This window comes from Bubalus kerabau, chromosome 2 (assembly GCF_029407905.1).
Source record: "Bubalus kerabau isolate K-KA32 ecotype Philippines breed swamp buffalo chromosome 2, PCC_UOA_SB_1v2, whole genome shotgun sequence".
In the NCBI taxonomy this organism is placed as follows: domain Eukaryota; kingdom Metazoa; phylum Chordata; class Mammalia; order Artiodactyla; family Bovidae; genus Bubalus; species Bubalus kerabau.
In genome coordinates this window covers 9,755,381-9,774,654 of record NC_073625.1, presented here as the reverse complement: position 1 = coordinate 9,774,654, position 19,274 = coordinate 9,755,381, and the positions used below count along the sequence as shown (strand labels likewise).

At 44.6% G+C, this 19,274-nt stretch overlaps 1 protein-coding gene across 1 annotated transcript in view; it reads right to left on the bottom strand.

Annotated features, from left to right (window-relative positions):
- ZMAT4 (zinc finger matrin-type 4) overlaps positions 1 to 10,503 on the bottom strand; it is a 292,877-nt gene extending 282,374 nt beyond the window's left edge. Inside the window, exon 1 of the mRNA XM_055567020.1 lies at positions 10,402 to 10,503. Coding sequence (XP_055422995.1) covers positions 10,402 to 10,503 — 102 coding nt within the window. The remainder of the gene's footprint in view (positions 1 to 10,401) is intronic.
- Between the last annotated feature and the right edge of the window lie 8,771 nt (positions 10,504 to 19,274).

Below are 19,274 nucleotides of genomic sequence, written 5' to 3'. Positions count from 1 at the left end.
ATCTTCCCTTCCTCTTTCTTCTCCCGCCCACTCTCCACCCCCAGCAAACCCACAGCAGGCCCGAACCACCAATCCCGCTCTAGCATCACACGCACGTCGTGCACAGAGGCGATGCTGCATGTTCACCAGACAGGCTTAACTTTCCTCCTGGGCACCCAGCTAAACCACCTTGCCCAGCCTCGCATGCAGACAGAAGAAGAGACAGGACTGAACTCCAGCCAGTAGAAGGTGAGTGGGTGTGGCATTGTCACTTGCAGGCCTGGCCCCTAAAATGTCCTGCAGAGTCACCCACATTGTCTTTCGGTTCCCCAGATGCCAGCTGGACTTGGATACTCAGAGCAACTATCTGTCATCTTTGTCAGGAGCCAAGATGGTGGAGCCTCGGTCAAACTTAGTCCTAGATAACTGCATGTTACAGAATGACCTCTGCTAACCCACAATGGGCTACAACATGGGCAACCATAACATTTATTTCTAAGATGCTGAGATTTTTGTGACTGCATTTTAGCCTACCTTGCCTAAGATAGAAATGGTGGTTCACCCTTAACAAAACAAAATATATATATATATATAGCACTGGCTTAGCAGGTGAAGAGTTAAGGGGACTTACAGAGTGGATCCAGGCTATTCGTGACAAAATATTGGCAAAGCTACTGCCTACAACAGCCTGGAGTGCAGACGTGCCTCTGGAGCTTATGATGCAAGAACTGGATGGTTCTGCACTCAGAGGTGGTTAAGATTCTAAAAGAGCCAGAGGAGGATGGAAAAAAGAGATTGCCTGGCTAGATGTTACCTTGTAGATGAACAGGTAATGTCTACTTGCCTGTTATTGATGTTGGGCATGTTTTTTATAAAAGAATCAACTATAAGAGCTATTAATATGATGTGTCACTGATACACTAGCAAGTAGAAATCAACTAAATATAGCTATTCCAGAAATTTGAGACCTAGAGAGTTGGAAAAGTCATTTGCTAATTGCTTCTAGTCACTTCAAAGTGAGAGATGTCATTTTTAACCTTTTTTTTTAAATTGAAGTATAGTTGCTTTACAATATTTTATTAATTTCAGGCTTGCAACACAATGATCTCAGATTTTTATAGCTCATACTCTATTTATGGCTATTATAAAACATAGACGATGTTCTCTGTGCTGAACAATACATCCTCATAGCTTATTCTCTTCTTTTCACTTGTAGCTTATTTTTTTTAACTTTGTTTATGTATATATTTTGGCTATGCTGAGACTTCATTGCTGTGCACAGGACTTCTCTAGTTTCAGTGAATGGGGGGGGGCCTCTCTAGTTGCGGTGCACAGACTCTTGATTGCAGGGACTTCGCTTGCTGTGAAGCACAAGCTCCAGAGTGCACAGGCTCCAGGGTGCACAGGCTCCTGATTGCAGGGACTTCGCTTGCTGTGGGGCACAGGCTCCAGGGTGCACAGGCTCCTGATTGCAGGGACTTCGCTTGCTATGGAGCACAGGCTCCAGGGTGCACAGGCTCCTGATTGCAGGGACTTCGCTTGCTGTGGGGCACAGGCTCCAGGGTGCACAGGCTCAGTAGTTGTGCCACATGAGCTTAGTTGCCCTGAGGCAAGTAGAATCTTCCCGGATCCAGGATCGAACCTCTGTCCCCTGATAGATTCTTAGCCACTAGACCACCAGACAGAGAAGGCAATGGCACCCCACTCCAGTACTCTTGCCTGGAAAATCCCATGGACGGAGGAGCCTGGTAAGCTGTAGTCCATAGGGTTGCGAAGAGTCGGACACGACTGAAGTGACAAGTCGGACACTGAAGAAAAGTCGGACACTTTTCACTTTTCTGCATTGGAGAAGGAAATGGCAACCCACTCCAGTGTTCTTGCCTGGAGAATGCCAGGGACGGGGGAGCCTGGTGGGCTGCCATCTATGGGGTCACACAGAGTCGGACACGACTGAAGTGACTTAGTAGCAGCAGCAGCAGACCACCAGAGAAGTCCACTTATTTATTTTATACAAAGTACTTAGTACCTCTTAACCTCCTACCCCTATTGTGCCCTTCCCTCTTCCCTCTCTGTCATTTTAAAAGGCTGTGTGTGTTGGAGACTCTGTGAGATTTCTCAGTTACACATTGTGACTCAGGCCTGTGGCAAAAATCAGATTAAGGATGTGGTCTTTCCACCCACTTTCAGATAACCTCACGGTAGCCACCATTAAACTGAAAAATAGAGGCACAGAGGTGAGGAAGTAATAAAATAAACAGCCTTGAAATTACGCCTAGGAAAAATCGTATGGTTATGACATGCAGAGCTTTCTGAAAGGAAACAAATCAGAAGCCTTCTGTATCACTGAGAGTATTGTATTACTAAAGCCGTTATGATCTTGAATTAGAAAAGCTTTGAATGATCTCCAAGCCTTAAATCAATCTCAGGCAGGAAGTGGGCTGTGAATGCTGGCAGTCCCCAAGGAGGATGTGGGATCCAGGATTCATCTCACGTGTAACAAGGAGGACAATGGATGGACAGGGACGTGCTCTGGGGGCAGAGCCAGGGTCATTGGGGAAAATGAACATGAAACTCCCTCCCAGAGGCAAAGATCAGAATCTATTTGGGCAACTTCCCCCACTCCCTGCAAAGAGAAACTTCCCAACGGCTGCACAGCAGGATGCCAACTCTGCTGTGAACTAGTGGTTACTCTTTGCCTTCTTTTCTTCCTTTTTCTGATGGAAAATGTTCTGCTGCCTTCACCACTCTCAAGTGAAGAGGAGAAGAGGTGTAGTTTCTCTTCTGGTCATAGGTTGTCGAGCCAACAGGATTCACATCCACAGCTGATAGGGAGACCCATCCCTGTCCTGGAGATCCTGAAATCTGAGCTGTCAGCAGTGACTGAGTAGCACTTGGGGTTTGTTGCCATGGAGAGGAGATGTGTGTTCTCCACCTGCCACAGGAAGACTGTGATGGTGACGAGAGGGGTTGACGTGGCAAAGATGACCCTAGGTATTTGCTGCACCCATTTTACTTCCTTGCATGTTTAAGGAGCATTCCCCAACTTCCTCAGAGCTTAAATGGGACCATGTAACTGAGTTCTAGCCAATGGAGTGTGGCCTGGCTTCTAAAGTCCATTAACCAATATCATTATGCTCTCAGCAAATGAAAACTCATCAAACATCTGCTCTAAACCAATGAGCATTAAGCACAGCATCTGATAACTGCTCTTGGTCAGTGTCCGTGTCTTCTGGAGTTGAGTGTGTTCCTTGGCCTCGTATTGTTCATTTCACTGTAGCTTCTCTATTAAGCATTCATTTTATGTGCCCATGAACCGTTTTGGCCAATAATAACTGATAAAAGGTAGAATGACCAGACCTGCTGGAATAGACAGTGGAAAAACATAAGAATGGCTACAAATTTCACAAAAGCTCAAGGGAGTTCCCTGAAATGATCAAGATACTGACTCTGGAGAGTATCAGGCAACCAAAGACATGATGAAAGGTAGTTAAGAGCTGCTTTAGCCCTGGCAGATGCACCGATAATTGTATTATTAATAATAAAAGTATCTGGGATAAATTAAGCATGCCGTGACTCCAAGACATCTGAAGAGAAAACAGAGGTTCTCAATGCACAGTACACAGTAGGTACCTCCACAGGAACAAGAGATAAGGATCTCTTGTTATCCTCCCCCAGTTAGTCCTCGCATCTCCCAGAGCACATCACCAGCATTACCAGGAGAGGTGTGAGGATAAAGGGAGCCCAGTTAGCCTGGCACCTGGCAGGTCCAATGGGCAGCAGAAACAACATACTGTTCACCCCCAAATCTCATACATGGGTCGGGAGTTGTCTAGGCTGCATGCTCACTCAGGCAATTATCCCGAAGAAGAAGCAAAGGGGAGATGAAGGGGTGAGGAATGAAGAGCGAGGAAGTAACAGAGACGTTGTGCTGTGCTAAGTCACTTCAGTCGTGTCCAACTCTTTGTGACCCCATGGGCTGGAGCCCGCCAGACTCCTCCGTCCATGTGATTGTCCAGGCGAGAATACTGGAGTGGGTTGCCATGCCCTCTTCTAGGGTAGCTTCCTGATCCAGGGATCAAACCCATGTCTCTTATGCCTCCTGCATTGGCAGGCAGGTTCTTGACCACTGAGCCACCAGGGGAGCCCCAAATAGAGGCACTGTTAGCACCAAGAGGTAAAGACACTAATCAGCACTTATTAGGGACCTCGGGTTTACCCTGTTGGCTCTACCCACAAAACACTTATGTCCCATTTACTATTTGACCCAGAGAGACTAGGAAAGTGCCCTTTGGCTATTCCCCACTTTAGACAGAAGCTAGGGAAGGCCAGAGTTGTGTTGGAAGGCCATCAAAGCAGGTGAAACCGAACAATCTGTTCAGTATGCCCCAGTGCCTGCTCCTGCTGATGATAGAAATACTAGATTCTGACTTTCCTGGGTGAGCTAACGGGGTGCACTTGCCAGAACCCTCATTACTACGAGATTCAGAGATGGTTGAAGCCTTTCCCATCAGTTTGGAGAACCGTCTTTCCTGTATCTATGGAACTGTCACCTCTACCTTGAAGGTCGCTCCGAGTACCGAGTGACTTCCAGTCTACAGAGTCGCCTCTTCTGGTGTAGCCATCAAGCCTTCTGTGAAACCTGCCCCACCACCTTCCTCCACCAGTCCCAGCCCAGCCTCTTCATCAACCTCAAAGTGCCCGTGAGCAACAACCATGGGCCAAGTGTGGAAATATTAATAAATTAGAAACACAAGGCGGGACTCCAGTGTGCCCTCAGGAAGCTCACCATCTTGTTTGGAGGTGCCTCTGAGACATGGAGTTCACAAAAAATGATTAATTACAACACAAGGGATATTAGGGTTCACAGAACAGACATGTACTCCGGGCTGGCACGGTGATGACCGACTTCCTTGGGTCTGCCTAACAGGAGTTTTCTGTTTCCTTCTAGATCCGATCATACATCATCTTGCTTTAGTTTTACTCCAAGAAATAATCTTTCTGCCCTTTTGGCTTCGATTCTCATAGGGTTGGGATCCTCTTCTTCCTGTACCTAGAAAACCACGCCTTCCCTCATGGCCTCACTAGGAAATGATTTTTAACTTCTGTAACATTCAGCTATGTTCATCTGAAAGCTTTCTCTTTCCCCTCTCTGTCTGCATCTACTTGTTCTACTGATTCAGACTATTCAACCAGTGAGAAGAGACAGCATCTAATTATATTTTCTACCGAAACATTAACATGTTATTAATGCTTAGCAAATAAAAGAAGCAATAATTTCATTATGTTTCTTCTTTTTTCACTCCCAAAGTTCACATGCGAAAAGAGATCTTAAAAGTATAGCATCGAAGTGCTTGGTCCATTAGACATATATTAGGTTGTTCTGCCCTCCTATACAAAGGTTCAGGCTTTTAAATGGGGCATGAAGCTATTAGCCATTACACATCTGCTGTGTTTTTTCTCTCCAACTTCAGTGGATTGGCACGCTAAGCTCTTGGCAAAACTTACCTAAAGAACTGTTCTTTTCTCAACAATACATCTTGACCACCATAAACAAGCTATCATTCAGAAAGGCTCAGTTATTTTTTATGCTCTCAAAAACTTGAGAGCCTCAGAAGAGTCCAGGTTCCCGTTTCCTTACCTCTTGATCCCACCCTACTTGAAGGTGCTGCCAGCCTCTCTAGCAAAAATCTTTCAGTCCAGTCAGGCTGGTCTCCTTAAGGCTCCTTGGAGATTCCAAGTCCCCTTATTCCAGTAATCACTAAATTTAAACCATCCATCATGCATGCATGCTCAGCCGTGTCCTACTCCTTGCAACCCCATGGACTGCAGTCCAACAGGCTCCTCTGTTCATGCAATTTTCCAGGCAAGAATACTGGAGTGGGTTGCTATTTCCTACTCCAATCCACTGAAGCCTTGGTAATTCATGTCATCCCCCACAAATCTCTCTTGACCATAATAGATCTTGGTGATGACTCACCTTTTTGAATTTGGAATTTGCGAAGATCCAAAAATTTAACAGCACCACATAGCATACATATCACAAACCCAAATGGACACAAGAATGAACACTTTGTTTATATTACTTTAGATCAGCCTCTCCCTAGGAACAGAATCTACAGGTTCTGTTCTTGGTATCATACACACAGGTACCACACCAAAGTATTCATAGCTTTTCCTTCCAGTGGAGTTTATGAGCTTCTTAGGGGCAGACTACTCCTGATACAACCCAGAACCCCTGTGATAGCAAACACTAAGAGTGCTGGGCACGCAGAAAAAACACAGTAGATTGTCACTGATTGGCCCCACAGAGGGCTGGGAATGTGATCTGGTCAAACTGAGAGTAAAATCATACTCAAGCAAAAAATCAGTGATAGAGTATTGAGAGTAAATGTGACCACATGGCCAACGTGAGTTTGGGGACTGTAACAAACATGACCCTATGGGGTCTTCCTAGAATAGACCCCCGGCCACGTTCTCTGCCTACCTTTTGTCTGCAGAAAAATTTTAGTCAAAGAATAAATTTAATCAGAGAAGTGAGAAAATGCAGAAAGGAAAACAGTCAAGCAAAACAAAATAATAATTATGTTAGCCATTAAACAAAGGCAAGGAACTTAGTTCTTCCTCAAGGGCTACAGATAACACTGTCAGTCATGTCCTTTGAGTTGTTTTGCAGACAATGAAACCCCCAGCAGGCGGAAGAAGGTAACTGTCTGCTGCCCACATGGATGCAGATCCTAGACCAACTGGGAGCAGAAGTTAATGATGCTGACTCGCCATGATTTCCTCATCGACCAATCACAAGCTGGCCACGCCCTACTTCTTGAACACTGTGAGACTCCTCAATACCTGCTTTAGGGTGAACACACCATCTTGAGGGCATTAGCCCACTGTGACCCCCTATGTCTGGCAAAACAATCAAGCTATTTCTTTTTCAGTTCAGTTCAGTTCAGTCGCTCAGTCGTGTCCGACTCTTTGCGACCCCATGAATTGCAGCACGCCAGGCCTTCCTGTCCATCACCAACTCCCGGAGTTCACCCAAACTCATGTCCATCGAGTCAGTGATGCCATCCAGCCATCTCATCCTCTGTCGTCCCCTACTCCTCCTGCCCCCAATCCCTCCCAGCATCAAAGTCTTTTCCAATGAGTCAACTCTTCGCATGAGGTGGCCAAAGTATTGGAGTTTCAACTTTAGCATCATTCCTTCCAAAGAAATCCCAGGGCTGATCTCCTTCAGAATGGACTGGTTGGATCTCCTTGCAGTCCAAGGAACTCTCAAGAGTCTTCTCCAACACCACAGTTCAAAAGCATCAATTCTTCGGTGCTCAGCTTTCTTCACAGTCCAATTCTCACATCCATTCATGACCACAGGAAAAACTATAGCCTTGACTAGACGGACCTTTGTTGGCAAAGTAATGTCTCTGCTTTTGAATATGCTATCTAGGTTGGTCATAACTTTCCTTCCAAGGAGTAAGCATCTTTTAATTCCATGGCTGTAATCACCATCTACAGTGCTTTTGGAGCCCAAAAAAATAAAGTCTGACACTGTTTCCCCTGTTTCCTCATCTATCTGTCATGAAGTGATGGGACCAGATGCCATGATCTTAGTTTTCTGAATGTTGAGCTTTAAGCCAACTTTTTCATTCTCCACTTTCACTTTCATCAAGAGGCAAACTCCATCTTGGAGATTTAATCCAGCACTGGTGTATACAGGCCAAATTCTGGCCACAAGACTCACAGAGACCCACGCTATACTCAGTTCCAGCAGAGGGGGTGTGCGGAGGAGGCAGGGATGAATTGCATCACAAAACCTGTTCTCAGACAGCCTTGGGGATCATGTGAGAGGTCATCCTCCTGGAGATGAGGAATGAAGGATTTCTCCTAACCAAAGCCAGAAGACCAGCGACTACACAAGGTGTGCTTGGTCCTGACTCAGCCATGTCTGCACCCCCTGCAGCTTTTCAGCTCCTGTTTCTTCTGAAAGAAGGGCCCACCGCTGCCTGGAGGCAGGGCATGAACCGTCGCTCAGAGGTCCCATCCCTGGTTAAGTGGAATGTACCTCATGTTGCTCTGATGATGTGTAACTCTGCTAACTGAAGGTCTACTGTAATTGTTTTCACTTCTCTATCTCACCTGTGCTAAAGGTAAGTGAAGTCACTCAGTCATGTTCAACTATTTGCAACCCCATGGACTGTAGCTTACTAGGTTCCTCCGTCCTTGGAATTCTCCAGGCAAGAGTACTAGAGTCGGTTGCCATTTCCTTCTCCAGGGGATCTTCCCAAACCAGGGATGGAACCCGGGTCTCCATCTGCAAGCAGATGACTTTACTGTCTGAGCCACCAGGGAGGCTCACCTGTGCTACTTGCAACAAATCCTAACACATCTTCTAAACCCTTAGATTGGGCCATAGACAGTACGGTGCGGTGAGAGGAAAAGCTGAGTTCAAATAACTAAATCTGTAACTGAGCAGCTAAGATTTTTTTTTCCTTTAAAAAGAATTGATGTTTTTGATTTTCTGACATTACCTTTCTAGCTCAGGTAATAACAAAGGAGTGCCTGGACAGGGTCACCAGGTTATTTTTGCAAACAAAAGTTCAGTGAGTGGCTCTGATAGGCCGGCAGACACTGTTTCAGGAATTACGGAAGAGCAGATGAATAACCTCTGTTTCTGGTCATAAGAATCTAGTAGTGAAAGTCCCTCAGTTGTGTCTGAATCTTTCTGACCCCACAACTATATACAGTCCATGGAATTCTCTAGGCCAGAATACTGGAGTGGGTAGCCTTTCCCTTCTCCAGGGGATCTTCCAAACCCAGGGATCAAACTCAAGTCTCCTGCATCACAGGCAGATTCTTTACCAGCTGACCCACAAGGGAAGCCCAAGAATACTGCATTGGGTAGCCTAATCCTTATCCAGTGTATCTTCCCAACCCAGGAATCGAACTGGGGTCTCCTGCATTGCAGGCAGATTCTTTACCAACTGAGCGATCAGGGAAGCTCCTTACTAGAATCTACTAAAATGATAAAAAGGGAACCCAAAAGGTCTAATAAAGAGAGAACATAATGGGCTATGGAATTTCAGAGCAGGGACAAATATCCTGAGTTTCCTTCAATGAGGAAATGGAATTAATAAAAAAAACCATATGTGTTTACAAAGCAATATCTAATGAATTTAGAAATTCATTTCAAAAGATGTCTACCTTCCACTTTAGAGCACCCTTTTGTGTTCACATTTTCTTCTTCTTCCACTTGATTGCCTACTGACAAAAGAATATGCTGACTTTTTTTTTGCAGAGGCTGACTTTTTTAAGTTTTTCTCTGAAGAGCAAGTTTTCTTTGCCATCGTCCAAACACTGCTGCCACAGAGTAGATAATGAGAAACAATGTAATTTTGCATGTTGGGCACACGTTCTAGCTGCCAAAGCATTTGTGCAAATAACCATTTCAAGGGCTCTCATCTGGTCACCACAAAACCCCAAGGAGCACACAGGGGCCAAGGAACGGGTCCCGGGGCATGTGCGTGTGCGTGCGGTTATTATTGTTTTCCCCGTGCTCGGAGGAATCTGAGACTCAGAGGAGTGTGGTGAGTGACAGTGACAACTGGCATTTGTCAGATGCGACAGACAAAAAGAAAATTGCTGGCTAAGCCCTCCAATCTAAAATTACTTACAAATTATTACCCTTGAAAGCTCGTGTTCTCACTGATGTGTGTTTTCTTGCACAGCTACAGGCCCTGGGCAGCATCTGGGGGGCCATGGGCCCCTTTTCTCCACATGTGCCCCTCATTCCCCCCTCAGAAACAGGTCGATCTCTCTCCTCTGATGCTCTCTTCCCAAAAAATGGATCAAAAAGCAACCTTTTGAGCTCCCATCCTTAAAAGTCAAAGCCACTGAGTTATGTCCTTCGAGAATATTTGGACTTTAAAACTCGATTATCTCCCTGCGGGCGACATCTTCCTGCTGATAAACCCTTTGGGAGCAGCAGCCAGAAGGCGGAAGGATCTGGTGCTGGGCCACTGCTGCCGTTGTGTCCCCCCCAGCAATGGAGAAAGGGCCTCTGAGGTTCCCTTCAAGCGTCAGAGAAGGACAGAGAAGCTGACGCTAATGCATCCCTGGAAGGAACTTCAGAGATGAGCAGTGACAGATTCAACGAGCAGAGCAAGCCCACTGGACTCCCGGTGGGGCTGAGGTCCAAAGGGAAAAGCAGTACCTGGGAAACCACCAGGGGCCTGAAAATGCCATCCTCAGCCCTCTTTGCAACCCCACACATGCACGTCTCTCCTGACCTGATCTCAGACTGTGTGCTCAAGCCCCGTGGTTCTTCAGATCTGCCCCAAGTCCAGAGGCAGAACCCTCAAGCCCCACGACCTTGACTCAGGCTGCTCTTTCCTCCAACTTAACACCCTGAGTGGGAAAAGCTGTTCTTACCTCGTAGTGGGCCACACGCTGAGATTCCGATATCAGCTGTGCGCTGCACACCTTGCAGTAACTGTCTGTAAATAAGTCCTGATCGATATCGGAGGACTTCATCAGGCTAGAAGAGAATCAACAGAAGAGAGAGATGAATCCACCGCCATGGTGTTTATGTAGGACATTAAGGGTGTGAAGGAGCCAGGAGCTTGGTACCAGATCCACCAACGGTGGCAGCAGGGGAGATCTCCCCACACCTTTGGGGTGACCTTGTCAGTCACCTTTAGAAAGTGTATAGTGGACCATTTTTTCATAAATGGTTGAGAGTAACAGCTTGGCTGATACTCTAAAAACCTGAAATCCAACTTTAGTTTTCTATGTATGACAAATCAGACTTACGTCTACTGTATTGCTAAGAATTTATGTGAGAAGATATCTTCAAAAATAATTTATATTACCAAAATACTGTAAGCACCCAATATAGCCAAGAGTAGGAACTAGGTTAAATGAATTTTGATACATCAGCTTGCTAGAATACTATATACCTCCCAAATCCACACTCGGATCAAATATTTTCATAGAATATTTAGTAAAGTAGGAAAATGTTTATCATTAACAGCAAAAGGCTTACAAATCAGTATGTACAGTATTATACTAATTTCTTTTAAAACATGTAGAGGTGTGCAGAAAAACATTCCAGGAAGTTTTAACAGAATGTTAGTAGCAGCTGTCTTTGGGAGATAATAGATAATGACACGATTTTCTTTCTTCTTAAATTTTCTGCAATGAATATGAATTGCTTTTGTAGTACAATGAAACAGGTTAGCTTTGTCAAGAGCCTTGTACAAACTCAGTCACTCGGTCATGTCTGACTCTTTGTGACCCCATGGACTGTAGCCAGTCAGACTCCTCTGTCCATGGGGATTCTCCAGGCAAGAATGCTGGAGTGGGTTGCCATGTTCTCCTTTAAGGGATCTTCCCAACCCAGGGATCGAACCCAGGTCTCCCACATTATGGGCAGATTCTTTACCATCTGAGCCACCAGGGAAGCCCCAAGGGGCTTTCAAGCAATATCAAATAGAGTTTTGAGTTCAACAGCTATACTTGGGGGCTTCCCAGGTGGCGCTAGTGGCAAAAAACCTGCCTGCCAATGCAGGTTAGAAGTAAAAGACGTGGATTCGATCCCTGGGTCAGTCAGGAAGATCCCCTGGAGGAGGACACAGCAACCCACTCCCATATTCTTGCCTGGAGAATCCTGTAGACAGAGGAGACTGGCAAGCTGCAGTCCTAGGGTCACAGAGGCAGACATGACTGAAGCGACTTAGCATGCATGCATGCACAGGTATACTTAGACAATTAAAAAATAAAATCAGGCTAAACTACTGCTTTCTTTTGCAAGCCTATATCTTATAAAGTGAAGAGCCCTCATGATTCCTACTGACTCGTCTACATGTAGGGCAAAGGAAATTCATAAAAATTATTTCTACCCCTCCACACCACAATTGAACCTGCAAAGGCAAACAAACATCCTCAAATTCCAAACTCTGAATTACAATGCAGCCAGGGACTTCCCTGGAGGTTCAGTGGTTAAGGCTCTGAGCTCCCAATTCAGGGAACACAAGTTCGATCCCTGGTTAGGGAACTAAGATCCCACATACTGCACAGCATGGCAAAAACAATGCAGCCAAGGTTTGCAAGTTTGTGCAAGTGATCTGACACAGAAATGTATCACATATAATGTCACCACCCTGGAAACACACACCTGCACATCATGATGCTTTTCTCCAACCCAGAATTTCACTTCATCTTCCCCCCTACCTGCCAGGCAAAGAGTAAGGACTCTGCCAGGTGCCAAGGCCAGAAAAGCCCAGATGGTAGGGTGGGGTGGGCCCCTGGAACTCAGCCTACTCCAACGCCCTCACTGTACACATGAAACTGCCCAAAGCCACATTGGTGATGCTCGGGCACTGGCCCAGCTTCCGTGGTTCCAATTCCCACTTTCCAGCTCCATCCCAGGTGGAGCACGGCTTGCCAGCTGCATGATACAGATGAGTCACTAAGCCCTGTAGGTCTGTTTTCTTCCTAGAAAAATTGAGAAAATACTATTTTCCATGCCTCCTTGGAGAATTGTGGAGAATATCAAAAGAGGAGAAGGTAATATAAACTGTAGAACTCCCTTTGTTTAAAAGGGATCACTATCCTATTTTTAATGGCATACCGATGTTGGTAAGATATTGGGCAAGTCTTGATTAATGCACCAAATGAAAGATTGCCATCCAATTGAAGACATTTTTACAAATCATCTAAATAGTTGGGTTGCTGAGCTTCTCTGGTGGTCCACTGGTTAAAAATCCACCTGCCAATGCAAGGAACACAGATTTGACCCCTGATCTGGGAAGATTTCATGTGCCTCAGGGCAACTAAGTCCGTCAGCCACAACTACTGAGCTCTCTAGAGCCCATGCCCTGCAACAAGAGATGGCTCCCATCGCCACAACTAGAGAAAGCCCGTGTGCAGCCACAAAGACCCTGCACAGCCAGAAATAAATACATAAATAAACAAAATTTTATAAATAAATACATTTTAAACAAATAAATAAATAGCTATGTCTCAAGAATAAAATATCTTCCTGAAACAAAAGGCTGCCTGCCTCAACAACTCCAAAATCCCTTTCTACCTTGACTTTGGCTGTCATGGCTCGTGAGGACATTTGTATTAAGCCACTCAAAAGGATTCAGAGTTTCTGCCGCCAAGAGACAAGAGCACCTGTGGTTTCCAATGCCCCGAGTTTCGACAGTAATGCCAAGAAGTAAGGACAAGTGATTCTCACAGCTGAAATGGACCTGTTATTTCTGGAAGGATCATTCTGGGCAGACAGCCCGGTCAACCTGGAGTTCAGCACCTATAGTGCCTGGAGGCACTCTACCTCACATGACAACCTGCTCCAGAGTCTGGCAGCGCTAGTCTCTACCCACTCTTTAGGTTGAATCAAAATCTGTGCCCTTGTACATTCCATTCATTGGCTCTGTCTCTGGGAACGATACAGAATAATTCTACTCCCTTTTCTCATGAGGTCCCCTCCTTCAAGCACTGGAGATAGCTCTCTTCCATCTATTCCCAACCCCTGTCCTCCTTTATCATCTTGGTCTGTGTGTATCTTTTTATGGACCATCTTCAAAGGCAGTGCCAAGAACAGAATGAAACATTCCCAATATGTGGGCAGAGGATCACGAATCCAAATGACCCTCTGAAATATCTACTGTCATTTGCAACGGTCTGTATTCACAGCTTGGAATGCAAATGGAGAGGAGGCGCTTTGATGATGTGAAAACGTAGTACAACATTTTGAAATGTCAAATGGGAAAAGAAAACTTTGGAAGGTGTATTTTGAAGCCAAGCTCCTCTAAGCAGTTGTGTTTAAATATTATCATGTTCCCTGCTATTTCTAATAAAGAAGAGCACAAAAATAGATTCATGGGTGACCTGGTTAATAGGAATCTCCAGACTCACTGCATACTCCCTCCTCATTATACAACCGACTGCAGAAATCAAACAGTGTGAAAGGATATTCAAGGTACATGGCGGACCAAGTGGGGCCCGTAGGAGTCTGAGTCTCGGTAAAGCAGCTGTGCAGCAGAAATAGCTTTAAAGGCAGAATATAAAGTGTGTATACTAAAAAAAAAAAAAAAATCAAAGGAAGAAGAAAATATCCTGGCTTTTCCCACTGTTTTATATAAGAATATTGACTTGAATAAGCCCACATGCAGGAAGAGGACCATAAAGACCACCCCCCCCCCCGAAATTGACAAGGCCTGGAATAATTTAATTTACAGTAGGAGACCATCAGGGAACAAGTATCAGTCTAGTCTGTGCAGGAGGCCTTTTCTCCAAGACAAGAGAACTCTCTCTGTGTTAGTTACTTTAGACGACCAGAAGGTCTGATTTATGATTCAAAAAGTGGAATTCCCAAAGGGGAAAGCTGCTACTTGCTCCCCTTCTCCAGGTTGTTTAGAAGAGGATCTTAGCTTCCCTAGCCTTCAGAAGTATAGGAGAGCTGGGAAGAAAAGGGAGGAAAACTTGAAGCTTTCCTTAGCCTTGTCCATGGTGCTGAATCATCGCTAGAGCTGCAACAGAGCTGGACCGTTGATCACTTACTGACCAATCCTACTGGCTCAGAGCCAATGCGTGGTGACCCCCAACTCTAAGAACATGCTGACTGTACTGAACTCTGAGGCTGGGACATTGTGATGGAGGAGAAAAAAGTAAGGAAAGGAAGGAGAGAAGGAGTTTGATTTCCAAGACTTGAAACTGTCCTGAACAAAAGCTTTCTCAGTATTCCCCATCCTGGCACATTTCAAAGCAAACATTGAAGGTTTGAAGAACTTCAACTCTTTACCATTAACAAGGAAAGTGCTACCTGTATTTTATGAAAATCAAGGCCCAGAGTAGAATTGGAGGCAATATTAGAACAGGAACGTGATCAGATTCTTCTGTGCTAGCCCAGGTCTCTATAAAGCAACAGACCTACTTAAATATGTATCAGTGACAGTGGAAGGTGCAGAGGTGGAGCTGAGGGTAATAAAAAAAAGAAAATACAGAGGGGGAGCTTCTATTTATTCAGTAATGGTTTGGGGAGGGGGAGCTTTCATGGTAGCCCAGTGGTTAAGAATCCCCCTTCCAATAAAGGAGACTCAGATTTGATCCCTGGTTGGGGAATTAAGATCCCACATGCTTGGGGTAATGAAGCCTGGGCACTGCAACTAGTGAGCCAGCCCACAGGCCACAACAAGGGAAGGCCCAGAACCTGCACACCACAACTAGAGAAAGCCCATGCACTGCAACAAAGACGTAGCACAGCCAAAATTTTAAAATAACCAAATAATGGTTATTGAGCATCTGCTATGTATCAGGATGACATCAGGATAAAAGAAGGCACATTTCCTGTCTTCCAAATCTTTCTGAGCTATTTAATGAGAAGACAGATACCCACCAAATACCTAAGACACAGGCGGCAAGTATAATGCGCTGGTAAAAAAAAAAAAAGCTTCATCCACCTCATTAGAACTGATTCAAATGTATTCTTTTTAATGGCTGAGTAATACTCCATTGTGTATATGTACCACAGCTTTCTTATCCATTCATCTGCTGATGGGCATCTAGGTTGCTTCCATGTCCTGGCTATTATAAACAGTGCTGTGATGAACATTGGGGTACACGTGTCTCTTTCCCTTCTGGTTTCCTTAGTGTGTATGCCCAGCAGTGGGATTGCTGGATCATAAGGCAGTTCTATTTCCAGTGTTTTAAGGAATCTCCACACTGTTCTCCATAGTGGCTGTACTAGTTTGCATTCCCACCAACAGTGTAAGAGGGTTCCCTTTTCTCCACACCCTCTCCAGCATTTATTGCTTGTAGACTTTTGGATCGCAGCCATTCTGACTGGAGTGAAATGGTACCTCATAGTGGTTTTGATTTGCATTTCTCTGATAATGAGTGATGTTGAGCATCTTTTCATGTGTTTGTTAGCCATCTGTATGTCTTCTTTGGAGAAATGTCTATTTAGTTCTTTGGCCCATTTTTTGATTGGGTCATTTATTTTTCTGGAGTTGAGCTGTAGGAGTTGCTTGTATATTTTTGAGATTAGTTGTTTGTCAGTTGCTTCATTTGCTATTTTCTCCCATTCTGAAGGCTGTCTTTTCACCTTGCTAATAGTTTCCTTTGTTGTGCAGAAGCTTTTAAGTTTAATTAGGTCCCATTTGTTTATTTTTGCTTTTATTTCCAATATTCTGGGAGGTGGGTCATAGAGGATCCTGCTGTGATGTATGTCAGAGAGTGTTTTGCCTATGTTCTCCTCTAGGAGTTTTATAGTTTCTGGTCTTACGTTGAGATCTTTAATCCATTTTGAGTTTATTTTTGTGTATGGTGTTAGAAAGTGTTCTAGTTTCATTCTTTTACAAGTGGTTGACCAGATTTCCCAGCACCACTTGTTAAAGACATTGTCTTTAATCCATTGTATATTCTTGCCTCCTTTGTCAAAGATAAGGTGTCCATATGTGCATGGATTTATCTCTGGGCTTTCTATTTTGTTCCATTGATCAATATTTCTGTCTTTGTGCCAGTACCATACTGTCTTGATAACTGTGGCTTTGTAATAGAGCCTGAAGTCAGGTAGGTTGATTCCTCCAGTTCCATTCTTCTTTCTCAAGATAGCTTTGGCTATTCGAGGTTTTTTTGTATTTCCATACAAATTGTGAAATTATTTGTTCTAGTCATTTCGATATTTGGCAAAACTAATACAATATTGTAAAGTTTAAAAATAAAATAAAATTAAAAAAAAAGATATGTCAAAAAGTAAGCAAAACAAACAAACAAACTACAGGATTTAAAGAGATGAGAAGAATCTTAAAGAACTCTTCCAGTTCTATTAGAGTTGAAAATTTGAGAACTGTTAGGATTAGGGTGAAGGGAAATGGGTTCCAGCTCGAGCTAATTCTTTTCCCTGGCACGGGGGGCGGGGGTGGGGGGGAATCTTGCTATCAGTCGGTGTAAGACACATCCGAAGGGCACTGGCGGGGCTAATTCGGGATTATGCAGCATAAGGGGAGGAGGCAGTACAATGCAAGAAGAAAAGGGGACACCAAGCTGAAGGTCCAGATGGAAGGAGGAGAGGCAGGTCCCAATGCATTGTTCATGGTGCCAGGGATGGCCTTTTTCAGGATCTTCAATCAAAGGCAGATAAGGAAACTTGCCTTTCTGACTCTTCCTGCTCCTCAAGAGCAGATTTGAGAAACACAGGCTGAAAACCCAAAGAAACCGGAGGCTTGGTAGCCAAGATTGATATTCTTCATTCCATTCCATTTCTAATAATACTAAAATAGCTTCTGTCTCAAAAATCCCCAAACCTATGCAGGGCTCTTTAGAGGGAAACAAGACATTAGTTCAGATGCAGGTTTGGTCCCTCACCAACTAGGTCTGTGAGCAAGTTATATATCCTCCTTGAGCCCTGTTTTCCTCATTTGTGAAATGGGGTAAACATTCTCCCAGGGTTATTGTGATGACTGGAGAAGATGTAGATGGAAAACATCTAACAAAGACTGTGACATATGGCAGACACTCAAAAACAGATATTACCACCACTGTTACAAATGTTATTATTTTTGTATTATCGTTATTCTTATTTTCAGGAAGGAGGCTGTAAATATTGAAGCAGAGAAATAAATAGAACCACCTTCAAGAGTAAGGGGGAAGATGACACCGTCAGTGTGCTAAAATCATAGCCTTTATTGCCATCACAGGCTTTTTGTTGTATATTAATATCATCCACCAAAATGTCTTGTTTTCACTGAATTCCGCTGGCAGCTGATACTGGGGCTGGATGCCTGTGAAGACCTCATACTTCATGAATGCTTCAAATCTCCTCTTGTTGTCAGTAGGCACTGACAGTCACAGATGGAGCATTTTGCTAAGAAGTGTGTCCCACCCTCTCCCTTGCCCACTTGCACTCTTCCTGCTGTGACCTGCTCCCAGGGGGACATAAAGGAAGAACACACCACCCAAAGGCTGGACGTGGACCAACTTTCTGCATGCACGGCCACTCACTGGAGCAGCTCTATGATAGCCAACAGCCGTCATGATCCCCTGGGCGACACCTCTGTGCCCCTAGCCCTTGGAGAGAGACACCTGCAGCTCGGTGATCCTCACCTTTGGGTATCTCGTCACAGATTTGGGCATTTTCACTCCAAAGCTCATCTGTAAGGTCTAACAACCTAATCTACTCCTTCACCTACTCTCCTCCCTCACTAGTCCTTTAAAAAATAGGATTTAAGGGATTTCTATAGTGGGCCAGGGGCTAAGACTTCATGCTCCCAATACAGGGGGCCCAGATTTGATCCCTGGACAGGGAGCTAGATCCCACATGCCTCAACTAAAGATGAAGATGTCACAGTTAAGACTTGGTACAGCCAAATAAATTAATATTTTTTAAAAAATAGGATTTAAGACTCTTGGCAATTTCAACCAAAGAATTGCTCTCTCACTTAGGGGCAGATTTCTGCATTTCCCAGACTGCCAATCCATATGACTTTGTGAACTCATCAGTATCAGTTAGTTCAGTTCAGTTGCTCAGTCGTGTCCAACTCTTTTCGGCCCCATGAACTGCAGCACGCCAGGCCTCCCTGTCCATCACCAACTCCCAGATTTCACTCAAACCCATGTCCATTGAGTCAGTGATGCCATCCAGGCATCTCATCCTCTCTCGTCCCCTTCTCCTCCTGCCTTCAGTCTTTCTCAGAATCAGGGTATTTTCCAATGAGTCAGCTCTTCGCATCAGGTGGCCAAAGTATTGGAGTTTCAGCTTCAACATCAGTCCTTCCAATGAACCCTCAGGACTGATTTCCTTTAGGATAGACTGGTTGGATCTCCTTGCAGTCCAAGGGACTCTCAAGAGTCTTCTCCAACACCACAGATCAAAAGAATCAATTCTTCTGCACTCAGCTTTCTTTATAGTCCAAGTCTCACATCTATACATGACTACTGGAAAAACCATAGCCTTAACTAGACAGATCTTTGTTGGCAAAGTAATGTCTCTGCTTTTGAATATGCTGTCTAGGTTGGCCATAACTTTCTTTTCAAGGAGTAATCGTCTTTTAATTTCAGGGCTGCAATCACCATGTGCAGTGATTTTGGAGCCCCAAAAACTAAAGTCAGCCACTGTTTCCACTGTTTCCCCATCTATTTGCCATGAAATAATGGGACTGGATGCCATGATCTGTTTTCTGAGTGTTGAGCTCTAAGCCATCAGTATCAGGGGCTGCATCTAAAACAGCTCCTCAGTGTTGGACCCTTGTGAAGCTCTAGACCCAGAAGGAATAAAGATGTGTACTATGATAAGCATA